At 36.4% G+C, this 26,629-nt stretch overlaps 3 protein-coding genes across 7 annotated transcripts in view; 2 read left to right on the forward strand and 1 right to left on the reverse strand.

The window, feature by feature from the left end:
- Window positions 1-737, reverse strand: part of LOC139130768 (rho GTPase-activating protein 26-like) — an 84,446-nt gene extending 83,709 nt beyond the window's left edge. For 3 of the 4 annotated variants that reach the window (XM_070696563.1, XM_070696562.1, XM_070696561.1), the window contains exon 1: window positions 465-736. In XM_070696563.1, coding sequence (XP_070552664.1) covers window positions 465-618 — 154 coding nt within the window. In that variant the 5' untranslated portion in view covers window positions 619-736. Of the gene's footprint in view, window positions 1-464 lie in introns of all 4 variants that reach the window. The other variant, XM_070696560.1, reaches the window with a different exon arrangement.
- A 217-nt stretch (window positions 738-954) lies between these two features.
- LOC139130771 (zinc finger protein 330-like) lies at window positions 955-11,873 on the forward strand. 2 transcript variants are annotated; one of them, XM_070696564.1, is made up of 11 exons: window positions 955-1,024; window positions 3,743-3,897; window positions 4,725-4,744; window positions 5,683-5,753; window positions 7,162-7,241; window positions 7,511-7,637; window positions 7,980-8,084; window positions 8,684-8,730; window positions 8,903-9,020; window positions 10,119-10,226; window positions 11,022-11,873. In XM_070696564.1, the coding sequence occupies exons 2-11, from the start codon at window positions 3,784-3,786 to the stop codon at window positions 11,207-11,209; spliced, it is 978 nt and encodes a 325-aa protein (XP_070552665.1). In that variant the 5' UTR covers window positions 955-1,024; window positions 3,743-3,783; the 3' UTR covers window positions 11,210-11,873. The 2 variants fall into 2 exon arrangements, with proteins under 2 accessions (XP_070552665.1, XP_070552666.1); XM_070696565.1 differs by lacking the exon at window positions 955-1,024 and adding an exon at window positions 1,870-2,001.
- A 3,194-nt stretch (window positions 11,874-15,067) lies between these two features.
- Window positions 15,068-26,629, forward strand: part of LOC139130772 (syntaxin-binding protein 4-like) — a 96,303-nt gene continuing 84,741 nt past the window's right edge. The window contains 1 exon segment of the mRNA XM_070696567.1: window positions 15,068-15,206. The gene's annotated coding sequence lies outside the window, so the exon portion shown is untranslated.

Below are 26,629 nucleotides of genomic sequence, written 5' to 3' on the forward strand. Positions count from 1 at the left end.
ACTTTCTCATCAAAATACTTATTATTTTAAGAGTTGTACGAAACTTTAACCAGTCCACCTATCGTTGGAACCGCCCTTCTAGTTTACAATGAATATCTGAATATCAGACGGTGAGCGAGTGTAGCCTGGCTTATCCCATGCGCTGTCCCTATCTTCAGGGCTCTATAGCTGCAGTACTGTAGCTCGAGGTTTTGCCTGGGTATTTTAGTCGAACTTTGCCGTACGATCCAAATACCGTACCCAGACAAAATCTCGAGCTACAGTAAGGTACTGCAGGCAGCTAGGCCGGCCCCTACCATGATATACTTAGTTTTCTTTTATTTCAGTCTTGCGAAGTTGATCGTGCGGTAAGCCACAGAAGATAGTGATAATCAACCACGGGAGATGACCCATGACTATGAAACTGCTCGCAGACCAACATATGTGCAGCTGGTGTTGACGAGATCTCGAGTTCCGGGGCTTACCTTTTGCAGCGCTCAAAAGAGCTTTACACTCCTTAATCAGTTGCTTGATTGCATGGTTCGTCCGATCCAATTCTTGTTCGTGCTGGTGGAGATTTTCGCGAAAGTAAGGACTGTCTAAATGACAGTCGCTAAATTCCAGTGGTAACAGGCCCATGGTGGGCACCGATTAAAGTTACTGCGAGAGTAAAAATCCCGAATGCTCAGCGAAAATCGTTTGAAATAACATCAACACGATCGCCACTAAGATGGCGCTAAACTTCCGTGTTACGCATGCGTGACGTGAAAGTCCAACAAATTTTTTCCCAGTTAAGACCCCCAAGCATCCCGTTTTAAACAATCGTTGACCCGAGTTTATGTTCCCTGAAAAGAACAAAGCATACGCTAGGAAGTAATCAAAAGTAAATAAATTATGAGGGAAGAATAAGGAAGGTTCACTATCATCCGAATCTTGTTCATATACTTCTTTGTATTGTTGATTTATTGATAGCTTAGGGGGCTTGAAAAGCAGCACGTTGGACAGCTGGCTGGCAAAATCTGGAAACGGACAACAGACACCTTTGGTAAGGAAATACTGCTGCGTTAAATAATGGATGTATTGTATGTTACGTGGGTCCATTATTACACAGGTTCCCAGACACTTCGCACCAAAACCACTTTGCACCATACCATCTCGCCCCATACCATTTCGCACCAAAACCACTTCGCACCAAAACAACCTCGTACCAAAACCACTTCGCCCCAAAAGTCACGTCGCCCAAAACCATTTTGCCCCTAAAACAATGGCACTTTGCCCCAAACTTATCGCCAACCTTTTAAGCTGAAAATAACCAACTACTGCCATCGAAGTTTTCATCACCTTTTTGTATCATCCCAGGACTGAAATCTTGAAATTGTACGCATTTCCGAGAAAATGACATTGTGCTATTCCAAGCATGGCACCTGAGTAGTAGCATTGGGTAGTTTGCGTGTGTATTTTTTCTAATTCAACCGTCTATGGTTTCATGCAAAAATAGGCCTAACTAAATGGTCCGTGGTGGCGAAAATGTCCTGAAACATTAATGCTTCCAAGTTACAGGTAAAAACAATTTTTTTTAGGATACGTCGTGGCATCGTTATTTTAGAACGAGTTGATGGTAGCCTACTATACTTTGGGCGAAGTGATTTTAGTACGAGGTGGTACTTGGGGCGAAGTGGCCTTGGAAGAGTTAGTACTTGGCACGAGGTGGTTTTGGTACGAAATGGTTTTGGGACGAAGTTGTGTGGGGCGAACTGGTTTTGGTGCGAAGTGTCCGGACCCCCATTATTACACAGGTGATTTGTCCCTAGCTGGCTGGCAGTGGTACACATGATAATACTCTGTACCATACGTTTCGTCCGTACTGTGATATCCATCCGCATGCGGCACAGACAGTACACTACGGTAGACTCCAGGCTGTAGAGGGCCGGGGAAAGCCTTCCGGCAATGATGGAGATGCAATGATATTTACGAATGGCAAGAGGTAGACTACCAACGGCAGGGTGTGACTATGGGTTTCGGGTAAGCTCTACGTCCGAGTACAAATGCCAGTATTGCATGGATGTTTCAACAACATCGATGAGATCGCATCGTAAAATGGACGTACTGCCACTTCTGGCCGTTTGCCCGTTAAAATCATGTTAATCCAAGAACGCACAGGAAATGGGGGAGTATGCTATGAGCTCCAGGTCTGATCACAGTCTACCCCAAACATACACAGACGCTGGACTCATCTAGGAGGACCAGCGATATAATCACATGCCAGCCAGCCCCTTCATACGTAGTGGTTAGGGGACTATGCTCCAACACATGGGGGAGCTGGTCAATTGGACCCCATGCCAAGTGGACCCAAGTCAGCTTGACCCTGTAGTTTGATGCTATATATTTTTCTCTGTTGACTCTCTCTATTTAAATGTTAACACATTTCCAATAAAATTATGTTTATAGACTTATTGAATTCTATGTTGCCAGTACACTTTACATAACTGATGAAACAAACACCAGCAGTAGAAGAGAGTTGCTGCGCCGCCCCTCTATACTGTGATGCCCAGTATGACAATGTACTATCTGTCATTTGGAATGTCCTAATTATTGTTTCGGGCATCATCATTCAATAAATCAGATAAACTACAGAATGTCAATGAGTTAAAATGTCAGCTTGCAATTATTACAAAATCCAATTGATATGGGTCCAATTGATTAGGGATCCAATAGACCAGAAAGTTGTAGGACTCACCTAAAGCTACATCTACTGTAGTCATCAACACCAAACTTTGCAATTACATCCAATACTCAGCATTAATTTGACTATAATCTACCTGGTGTCCTGACACTGTGGCCCAAATATGGACCAAAACTGATCAATTCCGTTCAGTTTCCAACTCAGTCTAAAAGTTGACTTGAACCCAAACTCAATCCACTTATATTCCAACGGCCTGGAACAAAATTGGCCCCGTGAAGTCAACTTGACCATGCCCACTTCACGGAATGACTATGACCTGACCTAAGGCCAACTTGGCTCCAATAAATGTAGTGTTCATTACTTAATTTTGTCAAATGAGAAAATGGGTGTCCTATATATATATATATATATATATATATATATATATATATATATATATATATATATATATATATATATATATATATATATATATATATATATATATATATATATATATATTTGATATATTTTATAGAAATACATTATACCCATGGATTTTGTCTATTTCATATTGCTTTATAACAAATTTCAAGCTTCAAAAAAGTGAGGCACTGATTAAGACCAAATCTGTGTAATTTCCTTTCAGTTTAGCTTTTTTAGCAAACAAATTTCAGATATGAGAAGAAATAAGGTGGTTGCTTACTGAGCAATGAAGGTGCATGATGATATATTTACCAAAAGCATTTAGAGAAACTTCTGATTTTTCCCACAGGTTCTGTTTTACAGAGAGACACAATCTTGCCATTTTAATCTTGAAGTATAGCATAAAGTTGTACTCACTTTTTGAATACATTTTTCAAAAAGGCATCTTGTCCAGAATCTTTTGTAAAAGTTTCAAGAGAGTGACTATATATGATAAAGAAATTTTCCTGCATTTCTACATACAGTTCATGAAATAGGCTAACCCCTACTAAGAAGATATACAAAAGTACAGAAATAAACATTGCGCATCATTAGACAACATTCTATCCCATCTGTGCATGCAGTGCAAGAAATATTGAATAAGGAGTGATCAGCTATCGTATTTTTGAATTACAGGCTTACTCTGTAACTCAGAGACTTAGAGATAAGACTTAGAGATGCCGAAGAAAAAGACGGGAGCCAGGAAGAAAGCTGAGAAGCAGAAAGAGAGACAGAGAGAAATCAGATCAGCTGAAAAAGACATTGTGGAGAGGCCATGCAATATTCTCATGGTAATATGCTTGCTTTGTTGAAATCTTTATCTTCAGAAAACCACGATTTAACAAGTAATCTTTTAGACTATAAGATGTAACAGACCTAACAATTCTTTTTAGTCTACGGTATGTGTCTAACCTTGCAAAATTATTTTTGATTTAAATTTGCTGCTGCAAAACCAAATGCTTTGTCACAAAGAGTCATATGGAACTGTGTCTACGGTATATCTGTGGCAATGATTTGTTGTATCAGTATTGTGTACTGGAATACCTGTACAAGATATTATGTCAACCATAGAGGATAGCCGTGCAACCAGTGTTATAGCAAAATGACAACAATCAGTTGCAGCATCATATTCAAAGGTTTTGCAAAATTGCCAGTAGTTCAGCTGTGTGCTGCACTGGTTGAACAGCACTTTGATACAAAAACACCGGAGTTATTGCTTTCTGATTTTAATTTGATCAAATATGAGCATCGTATTGATATGTTTAACAAATTAGAACTCTCTTAGCTGTAGCTTTGGTAATTTTCAGTGTGATGTACTGTGTGTGCAAAGTGTGATTCTTGTTCTATTATAACAGTTACTGGTATGTCAAAATACCCAGTATTCAAGCCGTCAACTCAGCCTATATGTGTGTAATGTACAGTGGTATTGTTGACAACTGAATTCTAGTCTGGACTGGAAATCATTTGTTAAGAATAACACCGCACATTGCTCACAATGTGTTATGTATTCAGTTTAGATATTTGTATTGAATTCTGGATTTATAACTGGGGATCATGGGTAAATTGTTTTAAAAAATGACCAACATGCCATTTATGCCATTTTATGTTTTTTCGACAGGAATGTGACAAATGCCAGAGGTAATTACAAAATTTTGTTTTGTAACTGTAATGAAATTTTTACATTTCACAATGCACATATTAATTTCCTCAAAAAATGATAAAAATCTTGTCATGGTAATTGTCTGCAGACAGTTATTCATTGTTACACCTCAGTTGCATCTATGGAAGATGTCAACTTCCTCATGAGTCACTGCCAGTAACCAGCATGCAAATGTGTCTGATTGTATCTTTTAGCCAATCAGGAAAGGGGTTATATTGGCATCACACAACACTTTCATCTTACCATCCATATCGTCCAAAGACAAGCATATAATAGATTACTGTTTTCTGTGTCTGTAAGATGTGACAGTGTTATCTTACAATACACAGTACACTGCATTGACTTTGATGACAGCTTGGTTTAGTGTAACAGTAATTTTTAGTTTCTGTAAGATAAGAAAGTTCCAGTAGAATCCAAAAACTGAAATAGGACAATAATGTGATGCTAAGAATCTAAGAATCTGATTGAATTCCATATCAATCTGTCCTGTACATATATTGCATTGTAGTTACATTTGTTTATACAGGTAATGCAAAGAAGTGTACCATCATTGTGTAAATTGAGATTGCTCAGTTGAACTTTCACCTGAATCAACACTACCACTGTTTCCACTGGGTGACCTTATCTTTTAAATTGTGATATGAGAGTAAAATTGTACGTACTAATGGCTGTAAAAATTACTTAACTTTGTAAAAAGCAATTCTATTGCAGAAAAACCATAACAAGTAGCATGAAAGATCATTATTTGTTTCATTTCATAGCACTGTTATTGATCTGCGTATGTGTGTATTGAATTGGTAGACTGCCAATTTCTTTAAGGTCATACCATGATGTATTAGATCTCTTTTTGAAGAGACAGTGCTTATTGACACAACACAACACATAATGTACCTGTTTTTATTTGCATTTTTACCAGGAGGCAAAAGAATCGTGCATTTTGCTATTTTTGCAATGCTGTACAGAAACTACCAGTTTGTGCTCATTGTGGTAAGTTTAATCCTCTTTCTACCAGACTCCATAGACAAACCATAGAAATAAATACAATGTGGGAGAAAGAGGATTAATAATAATTCACAAGATTTGAAAAACGTGACTTTCTTTCAACCAAACATATCACAAGAATCTTGAACTTTCACCCAGCTTAGGGACTTGCAATTTCTCCTTGACTATGTGAACTTTCACCCACAAGTCCTTTTCATTGTAAAACTTTTGTATCCCCTACCTCTACTAATCTAAACTGCCAGAGAAACAAGTGAAAAAATGCTTTGCTGTAATTTCAGTAAATACAGTCCACCATCTATACTGATAACATAGGTGTGTTACAGCAAAAGTCTCAAAACCTTGTTATTTACGCTATAGTTTTGTAGAATTTAGCAAGGCTACGGAGTGGTTAATCATAAAAAGTGGAACTTTCAATATCATTTATGTGATTATACATGTATAACATGGTAAAATTCTTGTTGCCAGTGCCAATGAACCTTGGCTGCAAATGAAATTTCTTTACCTGGCCAATGATAGGAACAAATTCAAGACGTAGATGTCCTACGTCTGTCACCCGGCATCTGTCAATTTTTTGCATTCCAAGCTTCTTCTCTGAAACAGCTAGTCCAATTTGTTTGAAATTTGGTCAGTATGCAGGTTGCTAGGGATGACCATAGTCAGTTTTGTTCACATTGTAGTGAAAGTTGTATATTGGTATTATTTGGGCAATTTGCTGTGTTTTGGTCAAAAATCATCTTCTCTAAAACCACTTGTCCGATTGGTTTGAAATTTGGTATGCAGGTTGGTGGGGTGACCTCAGTCAGGTTGTTCAAATAATGAAAGAATTTGCGAATTTGTATGTTTGAGAGAATTTTTCATGTTTTTGGTCAAAAAATATGAATATATAAGTGACAGTGATGAGAGACTGCTTGTTGGATTGTGTTGAGGTTTTGTACAAATCCTAAAAAAATTTGCAAAACTATATTTTATTTTATTTTATTTTATTTTATTTATATTTATGGGCAATTTTTGCTGTTTTAGGTCAAAGAATTCCAAAAATCATCAATGTTCTTAGAATGTCCTTGTCCTATTGCTTTTGTATACAGGTTTGTAGGGATGACTAAATTCAGATTTGTTGAAATCATGATAATACTTGCATGCTTGCAGGCAAAGTGTACCAACAGTCTCAGCCAGTGCTGATGTATGGTAATGATCATAAGTTGGACTTTCCATCCAAAAAAATATTATATTCAAAAATATATAAATATGTCCAATGTTCATCAGTATTCCCTTAATTGACAAACCAGCCACCCTTATTATCTTAATTATCTTAGATATCACAATGGAGCTAAATCAGCCGCCAGGTCTTTTGTTTATTTGATTCATCATGAAACTCTGTTCATCTTTTTTTTAGGTAAAACAAAATGCATGATGAAGACAGGTGACTGTGTCATAAAACACGCAGGACAATTTACAACTGGTTTAGCAATGGTGGTATGTATCAGACAGTGTGACAATATTGAAATATTATCAATGAAGACAAATTAAGATTGTTTCATATGATTTAACAGCTTCATAAATAGGTATTAATTTTTTTGTGTACTTATACCAGTGTTTTTTTCAAGATGCTTGATTTCCATAATTTTGACAAATATGTATGCAACTGTCTATTACACAGTATAACTGCAGCATCAACGAGATTGCATGTGAATCAAAACCTGTGAGAAGGAAATAAAATCTGTTTCTGTATCATCTCCATATAGGGAGCTGTATGTGATTTCTGTGAAGCCTTTGTATGTCATGGAAGGAAGTGTCTGACAACTCATGCATGTGAATGTCCACTTGCTGATGCTCTGTGTATTGAATGTAAAAGAGGTGTGTGGGATCAAGGTAAGTTGGCTGTGTATCATGGACCAGGGTAAATTATGCAAATTTGGGTTGTGCTGTTCTGATATTTTCAGGGGGGAAATATGATGGCTGAGTAAACTGAGATGATGAGAGATCAGCTTATAATTATTGGAAACTAAACATTTTCAAGATTCTTCATCAATCTTACAACATGTATTAATTCACAAATACTTTGGTACTTTTACAATGATGCACATACAGTTGGAACTGCTATTAATACATTCTAAAGCTTCATGTCATCAGACACGTCAATGATAACTGGTGAAATTCTTGCTCATACTGTATGCATCTCACTAGTTTTCTTTTTGTTTCCTTTCTTCACAGGTGGTAGAGTGTTTAAATGTTCATTTTGTCATAATTATTTATGTGAAGATGACCAATTTGAACATCAGGCCAGCTGCCAAATTTTAGAATCAGAAAACTACAAATGTAAGTATACCATAGTCTTTTTAATGTTTAATTAATGTGCAACTAACAGTTTACTTCACATTTAAGGCATTATTTTCTGCTTTACCCTGTTGAAATTTTAAACCTTCATATCAGCATTATTGACGATAGTTAAAATTCATATTGCATTTACCAGTATATCATGGAAGAGGAGAATGATAAGTACAGGAAAGGTGTTTTATTTTCAAAATTCAAAAATGAAGTTCATAATGTATATTTGACCATCTGAGTTACTTTTACTTTATAGTATACTTATAGTGAATATTGTCAATGGATCAAAAATTGAACGTGACAAATTTTGTCAGAGAAAACCATGTCTGCTGTTTTATTTCTAGTATTAGCCTTTTAAATGTATCATAATAAATATTTCAGAGATTGTCAGGGAATTATATAAAGGATTGTATAAATATTCCTTTGTCTCACAGGACATGAACAGACAACAGAGAATGGTTGAGTTATGACTTAAAGTGGTCATATTTTTGTTTTGTTTCACAAATACCTTGTTTCATGCTGTATGAGTTACAGTTTTGATGTATCTCAGTTTGCACTAACTCTGATTCACATTTCTTGATCATTTGCAGGTGGATCATGTAACAAATTAGGCCAGTATTCATGTCTTAGGTGTAAGGTGAGTGACACTGTAACCAACAGAAACTAGGAGTAATGAGTGTTTGGATCATATATTTCCAGGCAAATACACCCATGGTACCGTGTGAAACAAAATGAATGCAAAATATCAATTACACTTGCAGTTGAAGTCTTTATTTCTGTAACTATGTAAGTTTCTCATTCATTTCTAGGCCTGTTATTGTGATGATCATGTGAGAAGAAAAGGTTTTAAGTATGGCAAAGGTCAGGCCATACCTTGCCCAAAATGTGGACATGAAACTCAAGAAACCAAAGACCTCAGTATGTCAAGTAAGTAACAGTTGTATTGCAGTAAATTTTTACATGTAACTGTTTATTGAGAATACCCAAGAGACATGTGAGCAGGTATTATCTGGAGAACAGCCCTTCAAATTGACATGCGGAATATCTATACACTAAGAAGTAGAAATGTTAAATGTTAACCGTGCAAATGTTGCTCATGTCATATTTTTCTACATACCATATTGTCCATGTATATATAAGTACCCAAGTTTGCAACACAAAATTTGTTTTTTTCTCAGGATGGGTATGGGTTCTTACAACCAATCAACTTGATGTTCTCCTTCATACGCCTAATTTATACTTAAATGAGCACTGTAATGCTAATTTATGCATGTTTAATGAGAACCATTCTCAAACTCTCCATGACTTTCAAAAATTAATTTTAAGTCGAATAGATGCCAAGGACAAAGCATACACTGATAAGATTTGATTGATTATTCTCAAAATCTCATGAATGGCCATAACAAGAGTACTGGTACAGGCATCTTGATAGACAACCGTTGCCTAAAGATAGTAATACATAGCACAATTTTCAAACCTCTTCTTTTAAATCAAACTGCTTTATGCAATCCTGTGATAAAGTAATGATGATTGGGTGAAATTAAAGCTTGAATTTATTCTTATTCTTCTTGTCTTGTCAGAGACATGTATTCAGTGAATTAGTATATATTAACATAAATCAACAAGCATTTGCTACTCATGAAAACAGCTGACCTTTCCAAGATTAAATGGTCAGTGTTGAGTAAAAAGAACAACATAGCAGTGGTATTTGTGGTAGTCATCAGTTATAAATTGTTGAAAGATGAAAAAATAATTGTTTTAAATGGATCAGGACAGAAGTCAAGTAGGTGGTGCTGTGTCGTTAAAAATCATACTGTTCTATAATTAGAGAGGAGGAGCCACAGAGGGTCACAGAATCATGAGTATTTCTAAAACATACTGTTTTCCTTGCGGTTCCATAATAGGAAATTCAGTGTTGCATTGCAGTTACTGTAACATCTTTTGATGGTTTCATTCTTCTGTAAAATAATTTTATCTGCAATAATGAAGCATCCTCACAAAAATTTTACTTACTTTGTTTAACAGCAAGGAAATTTGATTATGGTCGCCAAGGATTCAAAGAAGAAGAGGAAGGTGATGGATGGGGATACAGTGGAGGTTTTGGATCATATAGCCAGTCATATGACATTCAAGGTAAAGTTTCTGCCAAGGTCATTGACCTCACAGAATGACCCACTTCCTGATTAGACTGCAGCTCTTTGGAGAGTATGTCTCTAGCCTTGGCATTTTAGCCATCAGGATATGAAAATTTACTATATTAGTCAGGATGCCCAATAAATAGATTGTGTTGTACATCCAAATCATGACACTGTTGGTGACCTGATCAGCATATGACAACTATTGATTAAAGGTATAATTTTTTGTCAGCCAACCTTCACAAAACAAGTCGAGGATAATAACATGATGATGGTTCATGCACACTCTGGACAAATGTTTTCTATAGAAACTGCAAAGGGTATTCCTATAATGATTTCATTGTTAAGGTGTAATAAGACATCACAGTAACCTACATGTCTATAAATTTGTAAATTTGTTGGTAAATTACATCAAAGACATTTAAAGACAACACAAAATAAAACTTAACCCTCATTTTTTGATGAGGCAATCAAATTTACGCAGTGAAGGTTATATTTTGACACTTATGGTTGCTTGCCTCAGCGTGTCATTGAGGAACATGACATCATTAATAAGGACAGCTAGTCAGTAAATATGACAATTTTTCTATCATTCCACAAAATAATATCAATGCAGGCAAATGAAGCAAAATGTTACTCAGGTTCCCAAACCTTGTACATGTAACCTTACTCTTCAAAGCCTGATATCAACTCTAATCATGGGTGAAAATTAATGAAAAAATGCATTACTTGAGATAATAATTCAATTAACCATTTAGAATGAATACTGATGTCAAAATGTATCTTCCTTCAGAACCAAATAACTATTATGATGACAATGGTGGTGACGATGATGATGATGATGATGACGAAGATGAGGAGGAGGAGGAGGAGGAGGGTGACAAGGAAGGAGCTGTGGGGGGAGACGATGTTAGCAATCCACTGTCAAATCTGAATATTGGTACCACTTATGCATCTGGTTACACAGAATATAATGGATAGAAGCATCACCTTATGCTTTTCCTTTCGTCAATGTGATGCAATATATCTCTTAGTTTGAAGACCTGCTTCTTTGAAAGAAAGACTTGTGAAAAGACACTGTCATTAAGATATTTACTGTTGAATGATCAAGATTTCAAGGAACTCAAGAACTGTTTCTCTGGAGATGTTTGGCATTTACAATTCCTTGTATACTTTACACCAAGGGTTTGAACACCCTGCATTTGACATGGCGTATTAAAGCCATGTATGAAAATAACCCTTTGCCACAAGAGGGCGCTATATCCAACTTGCGCTTGTCGGTTACACTGAATTTTTTGTTTTGTGGGGTACAATCTGAAACAATCTTAAACTCAACAAGAAAATGTTCTCAGTAGAGTATTTTGCTATTTTAAAATGCCAAAAGTAATTTTCACAATGTCACATTTCATCTGTGGATAAATATTTATTTTTGAAGCAGTGTTTGACCTGTATGCATTTGACGTGAAACTTAATTACTGTACTTGACTTTGAAACTCAAATGAACTTTACCAGTTACAGAAATTATTGAAGACATGAAAGTTTCTATGATAAAGTATTGATAGCAATGTTTTAAATGTACATCCATGCTGAAAAGTGTACATACCACATGTACTATTAAATTTCACATAATATGCTTGCCAACGCATAGTGGTGGATGTCAAGTTTCAGTGTGTAGGGTTGGTTGTGTATATGTGACTTCTAAAGAGATTTTCTGACAATATCACTATAAGCCATAATGGGAGTGTATAGATGTGCAAAACCAAATTTTAAAGGTTATATTGTCCTTGACCTGCCTTCAGTCACTCTGCTTTCTCAGATGTATGCTGCAGTTACTGACTGGTTGATCTGTGGCCCATCGTGTTCACCCCATGATCTACACAACAGCCTAGTTACCAATGTGACAGTCTACTTGAGTTTTTTATTTCAATTTACTGTTTTGATATTTATATGTTCACAGACTTTGGGTAAGTCTATAGGTATGTCCCCACTTCAAACCAGACATGTCAGGATGACAAAAAGGAAAGTGTATGCTGTGTTTCAAAGTTTTCCCATTCACGTTAAGAGAAAAGTTCACGTCTAATGCTGCTACCAGTAACACACACAATATCAACTTTCCCACTGAATCCCTTAGTGCTTCCTGATGGACAAATTAAACCGTTATTGTAATTTGTAGGCTGTAAAAGTGTTCAAACATGTTATGCCAACTATCCATAAATTCTTTCCTTCCAACACTATCTTTGTATCAGGCATATAAGCACTTGGCATGCAGGGTGGTTTTACTTGCAATATTGACATTTTAATTATTGATATTCAATCTGTACAATGGAACTTTGGTACATAAATTTATTCATGACTTAATTTTGTAATATTCTGAAAAGTTTTGAAGGACCATTATAATGTTGATATGACAAGTAATAAAATAACATTCAAATAAAGCAAGAAAAGAAATGACAATCAATATTCAGAGAAGTGAACAGCTCGAGGAATCTTATAATATATGGGTTTCTGTGTTGCTTTGCATTTGTTTGTATGTAATTCCAGAGCATGAGCAAGTGCATGATCTTTTCAGCAACTCCGAGGCATTTTAAAAATTGCCTGTCTGCAAAATGGAATGATATGGATTCAGTGGAAAAGCTGATAAAAATGATAGTCCTTTAAGGGGCAGATTGTTATCAACTTTATCTGTGAATAAATTGATTAATGGGACACAGCTTTTAAAGGAAAACAAAGGGTTGGGATCATAATATTTGGACGGAATGAGCCACCAATATCAAAAACGACTAGCCATATTTGCTCAATTTTACTTTCAACCCATCATTATTGATTTACTACACAAATTTGAGGAATATCTTTAGGTTATTACTGTTATTTTATTGCATATGAAGATTTTTCTGAAGTATAGGGACATTCTCTATGTTATTCACTCATGTCTAGGGTTTTCCAGAATGAAAAGTTGAAAAAAGTTTTATCTTGGGATTTTTTTGTGTGAAAAGGTGACACATTCTGGTGCCAATTGTGCCTATGATTTACCATACTATGGGAGTGTTACCCTCTCCAAGTAACGAACTGAATCATGTAAGTAGTCCATGTCAACAAGTACTATGTGAGAACCTGGGATTGAGGATAACTACCTGAAAGTGTGGCTCATGTGTGAGGGATAAGTGTTGAAGCACAGGGGGCTCTTACGCCTTGTTTATTTGTGTCTGTGTTTGTATGTGTTTGTGTTTGTTTATTTGTTATTTTTAAGAAAATAACAGCGAAAAGCTGTTTTGTTGATGTTTGTCAATAAAGAGCAGTTTATTTATTTATTGTTTGTTTGTTTGTTGATATGTATTTCCGATGGTTAGGGCTAGGGTTAGGCTTAGGCTTAAGTTAGGGTTAGGGTAAGGGTTAGACTTATTCACTCCCTCTATATATTCTGAATAAGTCTAGAGGGTATGAATAACCTAACCCTAACCCTAACGTAAGCCTAACCCTAACCCTAACCATCGGAAATACATATCAACAAACAAACAAACAAATAAATAAATAAACTGCTCTTTATTGACAAATATTAACAAAACAGCTTTTCGCTGTTATTTTATTAAAAATAACAAATAAACAAACACAAACACATACACACAAACAAACACAGACACAAATAAACAAGGAGTAAGAGCCCCCTGTGGTTGAAGCACTAACAGCAGATTACCTGTGTGAGTGATCATCTGGTATTATTGCATAATTCACCTGGCAATTGTCGTTATATTGTACATGTAATGATTTGGCCCAACAGTTGTACAATATGATTAACAAAGTGAAAGGGGAAACTCACTTTCAAGACTGGAGAGGTTTTGACATTTATTGTAGTCTATTGTCTTCACAAAGAGTCCAAATGCCATCATATCTTTACAGAGTACTCTGAGTTGGTGAACATTACACACTGGGGATTTCTAAATCACAATCCCACAAAACTGTAGAGTTTCACATGTAAACTATCCTGTCGATTCTATGGATAATTAAAATGATAAACTTACACGGTTCAAAATGCTGTCTCACATTGTTTACTGCGATCTCACATTGACAAAATCACTGAACTGTAGTGTTAAAAGATTACAACCCCGGGATTACAACTTTCGAAGCAAGTTCGGACATGTCGAAGACGTGTCAAAGATTTGAAAGAAACGAACGAGAATGGTCAAATTTTCAAAACAGATTTGGGGGATTCATATCGTCAACTCCGATCGCAACAGTATTGATAGCAAAAGAAATTTGAATCCGGAAAAATTTCGAGTCGAACGATGTACATATCACCAACGGATAGATCAAAACTTCTTTCCAAGATTTCGAAAATATTCGCCTACTGAACAGGGCGCCACCAAGCGGTACTCCGAATTTACTTTCCCTTCTGTAGCCTCTTCACTCGCTTTACACTATATATTCCAGCAGTGAATAAACTAGTACGTCAACTTCAGTTGAACTTTCTTGTTATAATCCATTAAAAACGTAACTTTCAAAGTAAGCATTAACCATTCAAGGAGTGTATGAGGAGAAGGATCTTTACCAGTGTACTCGTCGGCAAAAATATTGGGTGTGTACACAACCGCGCTGCGCCTCAGTGATGAGTCAAGGTTGATGAATATTCATCAGCTAAAACATCAACATGGCGGTCTGTTTGTCTGCTGGAAGCCAGGTCCGTGTGGATTTTTAGGGGACACCAAGTTTTTCTGTGGACAGAGATGTATCTATGTATTACCCTGCATGGTGATGTGTTGAGTAACCCGCATGAACAGTACTTCAACCGATTTTATGGTTATTTGTCGTAACAGTGACGTTGGTTGTTTAGCTGTACCCCCGCATCATCTCCACCACCGTCCACAAGTGTTGTGTGCCCTGTTCAGCTCTCCATCACCCAGCTGTTGACTCTGATCGCTGTAGCGTCTACTTTATCGTTTAATTTTCATTACCTTAACTGGATGGTCTCTGTTTCCCCATTGAGGTAGGCCAACTTCAAACAATTCAGTTACTATTCTGCTAACTGAAATGTACTTTCCATTTCATATCGTACCAACGTACCAGGTTGGATGCAAAAGTTGTGGAAAGTATAAGTCTAGCGTCCCAGTCACTTACAAAAGTGTAAATCGAAGAGATTCACCAACTTGATTTTCCGATTGTACTGTCAGTTGTTTACCGGCATATTCGCTCTCAGGCGACATGTAAAGAGGATCAGTTTGCCTAATCCGCAACTGCATACCAGCCAAAAACTGTTTGAATGTTGCCATTGAATGGACCAAGAAACAGCGGAATTCTGTATATTCGAAAACTTGAATAATTGCCAATATTTCGTTACAGAGGGCCCTCTAGCGATTATCGTTCTCGGTTTTCATGATTACTGAAAATTGATAACTCGACATTATCGTTAACAGTGCACAGACGTAAACATATACTATGTTGTAGTATATCTTTGATCATCTTTCTGCAGCACTCTTCAACCATGAACCTACCCACAGCACAGGTTCTGCAGAGGATTCATGATTGTGCACATCACATTCCTATTTACTAATATCACTAGTAAAGGAGGTTAAAACTGGTAGTAATATAAATTTAATCATGTAGTTCAAAAACCAAGAATACTGTCCATGAATATCAAGCAGTGTCAGGTTTCATGGGTCATCTTCTTTTTAAATCTGGCTTAATTGTTATCATTACGAATGTGCAAAAATATCACACGTCAAATAAGTCATAGATATCATTGCATTAGTAGTCTCATGGTAGATTGATGACAGATCTAGGCAAGACTAAAGTGTAGATTCACTTCAGATACCTTGCAAACGAGATTAGAGATAAGTTTGGATGAAATTGTATGGTTCCTTGTTTTTATGCTCATCTTGATATACAAATTAACTTGATTAAGTTACATTGATTTTGTTCATTGGATGTGTGCAAGTGCAGTTCTTTTCCTTGGTAAAATCACTATGTGTGAACTCTGAAACTTTCTTCGAGTCGGCCAAATACTGTCATAGAAAATTTACTTGAATCAAAGAGAACACTGTTGATTAGCCAGATCATTTAAAAAAGCTATTGTAAATGTGATCTCTTTTAAATTATAATGAATGAATGCTCATTAGTTATAGATGAATATTGGAAACATGAAAATGTGGAGAGTTGAATCACAAAAAACTTTCATGTACATGTTGTCTCTTGTCCAACACAGTATGTGGCAGTACATGCAAATGTACTGGTAGAAGCTGACTTTTATCTGGTATTCTTGTTCAAGAAGTCTCAAATAAGCCAAGACTTAACCAGATGAATATTAAATGTTGAAAAATAGTTGTGATCAAAGACAGACTGCAATCATCATAGGCCTTGTTGTTTATTGAGAATACAATCTGCTACTCTTGTCTCAGTTTGAAAGTTTTGCAGGTCAGCTTTTTGAACTACAGTAGAACATGACATTGATGAACCCTGATGCAAGAATCGTGATATGGGCAAACATGTATCTGTGCTTCATCATAACAGATTCGTGCAGGATTAGCATGAGACTATTTTCAAGTATTCAGTAATAACTTGAAATTCGTAATTGTTTTAATCGTGAAAAGTGCTTTACGGCCACAGAATTATATTCCTCTTCTCCAAGCGACCAAGTACCTTAATTGCTTGAGAAAAAGTCCGCCATCAGTAAAATTTATTGTTTTTCAATATTCAAAAGTACATTAATTATGACCTAATGTATGCAGGCTTGTACAGTACTAAAACATTTGCAGATCATTTTCAAAATAATGAAACTTTCTCAGAATCTCTAAGAACTAGATTTTAGCTAATTTTGTGTGAAATATCTCAATAGTAAAAGGTGCCCTCAGACAAGAAAGGTTTCAGTTCATAAGTAGGGAAACAACCACACTGGAAGATCAGTAATGTTTCATAACATTTCTTTGAGCTTTCATACTTGGATTACACAATTTTCTGCTTTCCAAATTGATAAAAGTTAAAAACGTCTGTTGAATTTGTCCATTGAATTTGTGCTGGCAACCATCATATTTAGTAATTAGATCCCCAGTGAAAATTCAATATAATACAGGTGTAATATCTTTAGACAGGCAATCTTACACCAAAAATACCATAAATATCATCAGTAAAAAATTCTGTCCAATGTTTATGAGGTTGTATATATGTCAGTATCACTCAATGAAATTTGATCCAGTATGTGTATGACCTCACATGGTTTGGAAAGGTCATCAGTTATTGTGGACACCTGACAATTGTAAAGTGTGCATGCCTGTACTCACAGTGCTGTGTTGACTCACTCAAGCATGAAACCTCCTGAGTCAGGGAAAGTGCCAACTCTATATGTACTTTCTTTGTTCAGTCTGCATTGTGGAGCTACAACAAAGGCCTATCCAAAAGGTGTGCCATGTAAGAACTGAATGTGGTAAAAAAGTTATAAAAAATGGTCTTTTGCAATACCAAAAGTGACTTTAACGTGTCATGGGAGGGTGAAATAACATAATGATCACCAGCAATGTTAGGCGATCTGTATTTTCCAACACCCGGTCCCCAGCAAGGATTTTAATTTTATTGGGAGTTGGTATGTCCCTTTTTATGATAAAATGAATTGTGATTTAGGTTATTTAATGACCTGTGATTTCCAGAAAATCATTTCTGTCAAAGTTAAAAAATGCCCACGTATATTATTCCTTTATTGAAGCATTCATAAGTGTGATAAAGTTCATTTAGCAGTACCTCAAACTGTGACATGTATATATATATATATATATATATATATATATATATATATATATATATATATATATATATATATATATATATATATATATATATATATATATATATATATATCTATATATATGACAGTCATGCTGATACGACACACAAGGAACTCATGATATTGGGGAATTATTGCAACTTGAAAAAATTAAGACAAGATCTAGTTAACTTCCTTTCAGCTCTACAGCATCATCCAAGAGATCATCACTATTTTTAAAAAATTATTGTACAAACTTTTTTTACTGTGTATGACATTGATTTTCTAGACATGGTTCTTTGCAGTCAATAATTTAAAATGTAGTCTCATGTTACATACAGCAAGTCAATAGATTACAGTTTACATGTTAAAAAGACTTGATACTTACATGACCAATAAACAGTTGTCATAGAGAAGATAAGAACTTCACAACTTCTGAGTCCTTACTTTATTGCAGTGCATGGACAAATGGCAATATTTGGCATTTTATACATGTTTTTTCGCGGTAGACGTAGTCGGTGTCACTATAGCAACAGAAATATGATGAGTAGTCTACTGTGAAGTGCCTACTCAATCACTGGTAACAAGTGTGGCATGTAGTATGAATTTCAACCAGAGTGTTTGAAATGAAACTTGTTGTCAGTGAGTCCATGGCTCAAACATATATACCGGTACACAACAACACAGGGTTAGAATAAATTTATTTAATGTTGTAGTGACTTTAATTCAGAATAATTAAAAATTAAGCTGCAAGCAGCGTTTTAGGGGCCCAAGCGGTTAACATGGTTGAAAAATCTTGCACTAATGATATTATGTGCAAAATTCGAGCTTGCAAAAGTAGGATTTTGAACATCATCTAATAGTTACTGTACGTTTCACTTGGAATTTAATATATTACGGAAAATCCAATATGGCGGCCAAACCACGTGACCGATCAAAACGCCTTTCGCAAACTGGAAAAGAGATCACACTTAAGATGTTACATATCAAATTTCAGTCGAATCGGTGTGTTGGTTCTGGAGAAGAAGATTTTTGAAGATTAAATCACGATTTTCGTAAAATCCTATATGGCGGCCAGACCACGTGACCGATCAAAACGCCTTTGCAAACTGGAAAGAGATCACACTTAAGATGTTACATATCAAATTTCAGTAGAATCGGTGTGTTGGTTCTGGAGAAGAAGATTTTTAAAGATTAAATCACGATTTTCGCAAAATCCAATATGGCGGCCAAACCACGTGACCGATCAAAACGCCTTTCGCAAACTTGAAAGAGATCACACTTAAGATGTTACATGTGAAATTTCAGTCGAATCAGTGTTTTGGTTCTGGAGAAAAAGATTTTTAAAGATTAAATAACGATTTTCGCAAAAATCCAATATGGCGGCCAGACCATGTGACTGATCAAAACGCCTTTCGCAAACTTGAAAGAGATCACACTAAAGATGTTACATGTCAAATTTCAGTTGAATCAGGGTGTTGGTTCTGGAGAAGAAGATTTTTGAAGATTAAATCACGATTTTCTCAAAATCCAATATGGCGGCCAAACCACGTGACCGATCAAAACGCCTTTCGCAAACTTGAAAGAGATCACACTTAAGATGTTACATGTGAAATTTCAGTCCAATCGGTGTTTTGGTTCTGGAGAAGAAGATTTTTAAAGATTAAATGGGTATTTTTCAAAAATCCAATATGGCGGCCAAGGTCACGTGACCGCACGCGATTTTATTGGCAAATTCTGAAGACCTTAGGCCATGCTTGCTATACAAAAAATTTCAAATCTACTAGACCCCTGGGTCTTCTGGAGAAGCCATTTTTAGGTTTTTGGAAAATCCAATATGGCCGCCAGGTCACGTGACCAATCGAAATTTGTATACCCAGGTGCACGAGATCTCATAGGTACCTATTAGCCCTGCAAGTTTCAGAAGTTTGCGGTAAGCGGTGTTTGAGTTCTAGGTCGACAAAAAAAGAGCGGAAGAAGAAGAAGTAGAATTAAAGCTGCAAGCAGCGTTGGCGGGGCCCAAGCGGATAACATGGTTGAAAGATCTTGCACTAATGATATTATGTGCAAAATTCGATCTTGGAAAAGTATGATTTTGAACATCATCTCATAGTTACTGTACGTGTCAGTGGGAATTGCATGTTTTACGTAAAATCCAATATGGCGGCGAAATATGAAGGATGTAGCACTTGTGGTTACTGAGTTATGGACATATACTCATATTTAAGGGCAAAAGTCATCGAGGTCACGTGACATTTTGTCAAAAAAATTGTAAAGCTTAGTTATCCCTATATACCAAAAATCAGACCTCTAGCTCTATTGGCTAGCTCAGAATTAGATATGCGCATAATTAATGAGGTACAGGATGTGGTGTCATAAGGTCTCCCATCATACCAAATATGAAGGGTGTAGCACTTGTGGTTACTGAGTTATGGACATATACGTATTTTCAAGGTCAAAGGTCATCGAGGTCATGTGACATTTTGTCAAAAAAATTGTAATGCTAAGTTATCCCTTTATACCAAAAATCAGACCTTTAGCTCTATTGGCTGGCTCAGAATTACATATGCGCATAATTAATGAGGTACAGGATGTGGTGTCATAAGGTCTCCCATCATACCAAATATGAAGGGTGTAGCACTTGTGGTTACTGAGTTATGGACATATACGTATTTTCAAGGTCAAAGGTCATCGAGGTCATGTGACATTTTGTCAAAAAAATTGTAATGCTAAGTTATGCCTATATACCAAAAATCAGACCTCTAGCTCTATTGGCTGGCTCAAAATTAGATATGCACATAATTAATGATTTACAGGATGTGGTGTCATAAGGTCTCCCATCATACCAAATATGAAGGCTGTAGCACTTGTGGTTACTGAGTTATTGATTTATACGTATATTCAAGGTCAAAGGTTATCGAGGTCACGTGACATTATGTCAAAAAAAATTGTCTTGCTAAGTTATCCCTATATACCAAAAATCAGACCTCTAGCTCTATTGGCTGGCTCAGAATTAGATATGCGCATATATAATGAGGTACAGGATGTGGTGTCATAAGGTCTCCCATCATACCAAATATGAAGGGTGTAGCACTTGTGGTTACTGAGTTATGGACATATACATATTTTCAAGGTCAAAGGTCATCGAGGTCATGTGACATTTTGTCAAAAAAATTGTAATGCTAAGTTATCCCTATATACCAAAATCAGACCTTTAGCTCTATTGGCTGGCTCAGAATTACATATGCGCATAATTAATGAGGTACAGGATGTGGTGTCATAAGGTCTCCCATCATACCAAATATGAAGGGTGTAGCACTTGTGGTTACTGAGTTATGGACATATACGTATTTTCAAGGTCAAAGGTCATCGAGGTCATGTGACATTTTGTCAAAAAAATTGTAATGCTAAGTTATGCCTATATACCAAAAATCAGACCTCTAGCTCTATTGGCTGGCTCAAAATTAGATATGCACATAATTAATGAGGTACAGGAAGTGGTGTCATAAGGTCTCCCTTCATACCAAATATGAAGGCTGTAGCACTTGTGGTTACTGAGTTATTGATTTATACGTATATTCAAGGTCAAAGGTTATCGAGGTCACGTGACATTATGTCAAAAAAATTGTCTTGCTAAGTTATCCCTATATACCAAAAATCAGACCTCTAGCTCTATTGGCTTGCTCAGAATTAGATATGCGCATAATAAATAAGGTACAGGATGTGGTGTCATAAGGTCTCCCATCATACCAAATATGAAGGGTGTAGCACTTGTGGTTACTGAGTTATGGACATATACATATTTTCAAGGTCAAAGGTCATCGAGGTCATGTGACATTTTGTCAAAAAATTGTATTGCTAAGTTATCCCTATATACCAAAAATCAGACCTTTAGCTCTATTGGCTGGCTCAGAATTACATATGCGCATAATTAATGAGGTACAGGATGTGGTGTCATAAGGTCTCCCATCATACCAAATATGAAGGGTGTAGCACTTGTGGTTACTGAGTTATGGACATATACGTATTTTCAAGGTCAAAGGTCATCGAGGTCATGTGACATTTTGTCAAAAAAATTGTATTGCTAAGTTATCCCTATATACCAAAAATCAGACCTTTAGCTCTATTGGCTGGCTCAGAATTACATATGCGCATAATTAATGAGGTACAGGATGTGGTGTCATAAGGTCTCCCATCATACCAAATATGAAGGGTGTAGCACTTGTGGTTACTGAGTTATGGACATATACGTATTTTCAAGGTCAAAGGTTTTCGAGGTCATGTGACATTTTGTCAAAAAAATTGTATTGCTAAGTTATCCCTATATACCAAAAATCAGACCTTTAGCTCTATTGGCTGGCTCAGAATTAGATATGCGCATAAAATCAAAGATGGCGGCCAAATCATGTGACCAATCCAAATTTCTTTCGCAAACTTAAAAGAGATCACTCTGAGGATGAGATGAGTAAAATTTCAGTTAAATCGGTGTGTTTGTTCTTGAGAAGAAGATTTTCAATGATTAAATTGTGATTTTCATAAAATCCAAGATGGCGGCCAAATCACATGACCGATCCAAATGTCTTTCGCAAACTTGAAAGAGATCAATCTAAGGATGACATGAGTAAAATTTCAGCTAAATCTGTATGTTGGTTCTGGAGAAGAAGATTTTAAAATTAAGTCGGTATTTTTCGCAAATCCAATATGGCCGCCAGGTCGCGCGACTATTCGAAATTTCTATACCCAGGTGCATGAGATCTCATAGGTACCTATTAGCCCTGCAAGTTTCAGAAGTTTGCGGTAAGCGGTGATTGAGTTCTAGGTCGACAAAAAAAGAGCGGAAGAAGAAGAAGAAGAAGAAGAAGAAGAAGATTAAAGCTGCAAGCAGCGTTGGCGGGGCCCAAGCGGTGAACATGGTTGAAAATCTTGCAATAATGATATTATGTGCAAAATTCGAGCTTGAAAAAGTAGGATTTTGAACATCATCTAATAGTTACTGTACGTTTCACTTGGAATTTAATATTTTACGGAAAATCCAATATGGCAGCCAAACCACGAGACCGATCAAAACCTATTTCACAAACTTGAAACACATCACTTTAAAGATGGTATATGCAAAATTTCAGTCAATTCGATGTTTGTTCGGGAGAAGAAGATTTTTAAAGATTAAATCACGATTTTCGAAAAATCCAATATGGCGGCCAAACCACGTGACCGATCCAAACGCCTTTCGCAAACTTGAAAGAGATCACACTAAAAATGTTACATGTCAAATTTCAATCAAATCTGTGTATTGGTTCTGGAGTAGAAGATTTTTAAAGATTAAATCACGATTTTCGCAAAATCCAATATGGCGGCCAAACCATGTGACCGATCAAAACGCCTTTCGCAAACTCGAAAGAGATTACACTTAAGATGTTACATGTCAAATTTCAGTCGAATCGGTGTGTTGGTTCTGGAGAAGAAGACTTTTAAAGATTAAATCACGATTTTCGCAAAAATCCAATATGGCGGCCAAACCACGTGACCGATCAAAACGCCTTTCGCAAACTTGAAAGAGATCACACGTAAGATGCTACATGTCAAATTTCAGTTGAATCGGTGTGTTTCTTCTGGAGAAGAAGATTTTTGAAGATTAAATCACGATTTTTGCAAAATCCAATATGGCGGCCAAACCACGTGACCGATCAAAACGCCTTTCGCAAACTTGAAAGAGATCACACTTAAGATGTTACATGTGAAATTTCAGTCAAATCGGTGTTTTGGTTCTGGAGAAGAAGATTTTTAAAGATTAAATCACGATTTTCGCAAAATCCAAAATGGCGGCCAAAACACGGGACCGATCGAAACGTTTTTTGCAAACTTGAAAGAGATCACTCTAAGGATGACATGAGTAAAATTTTAGCTTAAACAGTGTTTTTGTTCTTGAGAAGAAGATTTTAAAGATTAAAAGGGTATTTTTCGAAAATCCAATATGGCGGCCAAATCACGTGACCGATCAAAATGTCTTTTGCAAACTTGAAAGAGATCACTCTAAGGATGACATGAGTAAAATTTCAGATCAATCGGTGATCTATTTCTGGAGAAGAAGATTTTTAAAGATTAAATTGGTATTTTTCGAAAATCCAATATGGCGGCCAAATCACGTGACCGATCCAAATGTCTTTTGCAAACTTGAAAGAGATCACTCTAAGGAAGACATGTGTAAAATTTCAGCCTAATCAGTGTTTTGGTTCTGTAGAAGAAGATTTTTGAAGATTAAATTGCGATTTTCGCAAAATCCAAGATGGCGGCCAAATCACGTGACCGATCGAAACGCTTTTCGCAAACTTGAAAGAGATCACTCTAAGGATGACATGAGTAAAATTTCAGATCAATCGGTGATCTATTTCTGGAGAAGAAGATTTTTAAACATTAAATTGGTATTTTTCGAAAATCCAATATGGCGGCCAAATCACATGACCGATCCAAATGTCTTTTGCAAACTTGAAAGAGATCACTCTAAGGGAGACATGTGTAAAATTTCAGCCTAATCAGTGTTTTGGTTCTGTAGAAGAAGATTTTTGAAGATTAAATTGCGATTTTTGCAAAATCCAATATGGCGGCCAAATCACGTGACCGATCGAAACGTCTTTTGCAAACTTGAAAGAGATCACTCTAAGGATGACATGAGTAAAATTTCAGCTCAAAGGGTGTTTTGGTTCTTGAGAAGAAGATTTTTAAAGATTAAAAGGGTATTTTTCGAAAATCCAATATGGCGGCCAAATCACGTGACCGATCGAAATGTCTTTTGCAAACTTGAAAGAGATCACTCTAAGGATGACATGAGTAAAATTTCAGCTCAAAGGGTGTTTTGGTTCTTGAGAAGAAGATTTTTTAAGATTAAAAGGGTATTTTTCGAAAATCCAATATGGCGGCCAAAGTCACGTGACCGCACGCGATTTTATTTACAAAATCTGAAGACCTTAGGTCATGCTTGCTATATAAAAAAATTCAAATTGACCAGACCCCTAGATCATCAGTAGAAGCCGTTTTTAGGTTTTTGGAAAATCCAATATGGCCGCCAGGTCACGTGACCAATCGAAATTTGCATACCCAGGTGCACGAGATCTCATAGGTACCTATTAGCCCTGCAAGTTTTAGAAGGTTGCGGTAAGCGGTGATTGAGTTCTAGGTCGACAAAAAAAGAGCGGAAGAACCAGAAGAAGAATATTGAACTCCTACGAAACCAATAGGGGCCCAGCCGGTAGGCTTGGGCCCCTAAATATTGAACTCCTATAAAACCAATAGGGGCCCAGCCGGTAGGCTTGGGCCCCTAATTAAAGCTGCAAGCAGCGTTGGCGGGGCCCAAGCGGTTAACATGGTTGAAAAATCTTGCACTAATGATATTATGTGCAAAATTCGAGCTTGAAAAAGTAGGATTTTGAACATCATCTACTGGTTACTGTACGTTTCACTTGGAATTTTATATTTTACGGAAAATCCAATATGGCGGCCAAACCACGTGACCGATCAAAACGCCTTTCTCAAACTTGAAAGAGATCACACTTAAGATGTTACATGTCAAATTTAAGTCAAATGGGTGTGTTGGTTCTGGAGGAGAAGATTCTTAGAGATTAAATCACGATTTTCGCAAAATGCAATATGGCGGCCAAATCACGCGACCGATCGAAATCTTTTTCGCAAACTTGAAAGAGATCACTCTAAGGATGACATGAGTAAAATTTCAGCTCAAACGGTATTTGGTTCTTGAGAAGAAGATTTTTAATGATTAAATTGCGATTTTCGCAAAATCCAATATGGCGGCCAAATCACGTGACCGATCCAAATGTTTTTCGCAAACTTGAAAGAGATCACTCTAAGGATGACATGAGTAAAACTTCAGCTCAAACGGTGTTTTGGTTCATGAGAAGAAGATTTTTGAAGATTAAATTGCGATTTTTGCAAAATCCAATATGGCGGCCAAATCACGTGACCGATCGAAATGTTATTCGCAAACTTGAAAGAGATCACTCTAAGGATGACAATGAGTAAAATTTCAGCTAAAACAGTGTTTGGTTCTTGAGAAGAAGATTTTTAATGATTAAATTGGTATTTTAAAAAATCCAATATGGCGGCCAAATCACGTGACCGATCGAAATCTTTTTCGCAAACTTGAAAGAGATAACTTTAAGGATGACATGAGTAAAATTTCAGCTCAAACAGTGTTTTGTTCTTGAGTAGAAGATTTTTGCAGATTAAATTGCGATTTTTGCAAAATCCAATATGGCGGCCTAATCACGTGATCGATCAAAATGTTATTTGCAAATATGAAAGAGATCACTCTAAGGATGACATGAATAAAATTTCAGCTCAAACGGTGTTTTGGTTCTTGAGAAGAAGATTTTAAAGATTAAATGGGTATTTTTCAAAATCCAATATGGCGGCCAAAGTCACGTGACCGCACCCGATTTTATTTACAAAATCTGAAGACCTTAGGTCATGCTTCCTACAGAAAAAAATTCAAATTTACCAGACCCCTAGATCATCAGGACAAGCCGTTTTTAGGTTTTTGAAAAATCCAATATGGCCACCAGGTCACGTGACCAATCGAAATTTGCATACCCAGGTGCACGAGATCTTATAGGTACCTATTAGCCCTGCAAGTTTTAGAAGTCTGCGGT

Source organism: Ptychodera flava, chromosome 4 (genome assembly GCF_041260155.1).
Source record: "Ptychodera flava strain L36383 chromosome 4, AS_Pfla_20210202, whole genome shotgun sequence".
Taxonomy (NCBI): domain Eukaryota; kingdom Metazoa; phylum Hemichordata; class Enteropneusta; family Ptychoderidae; genus Ptychodera; species Ptychodera flava.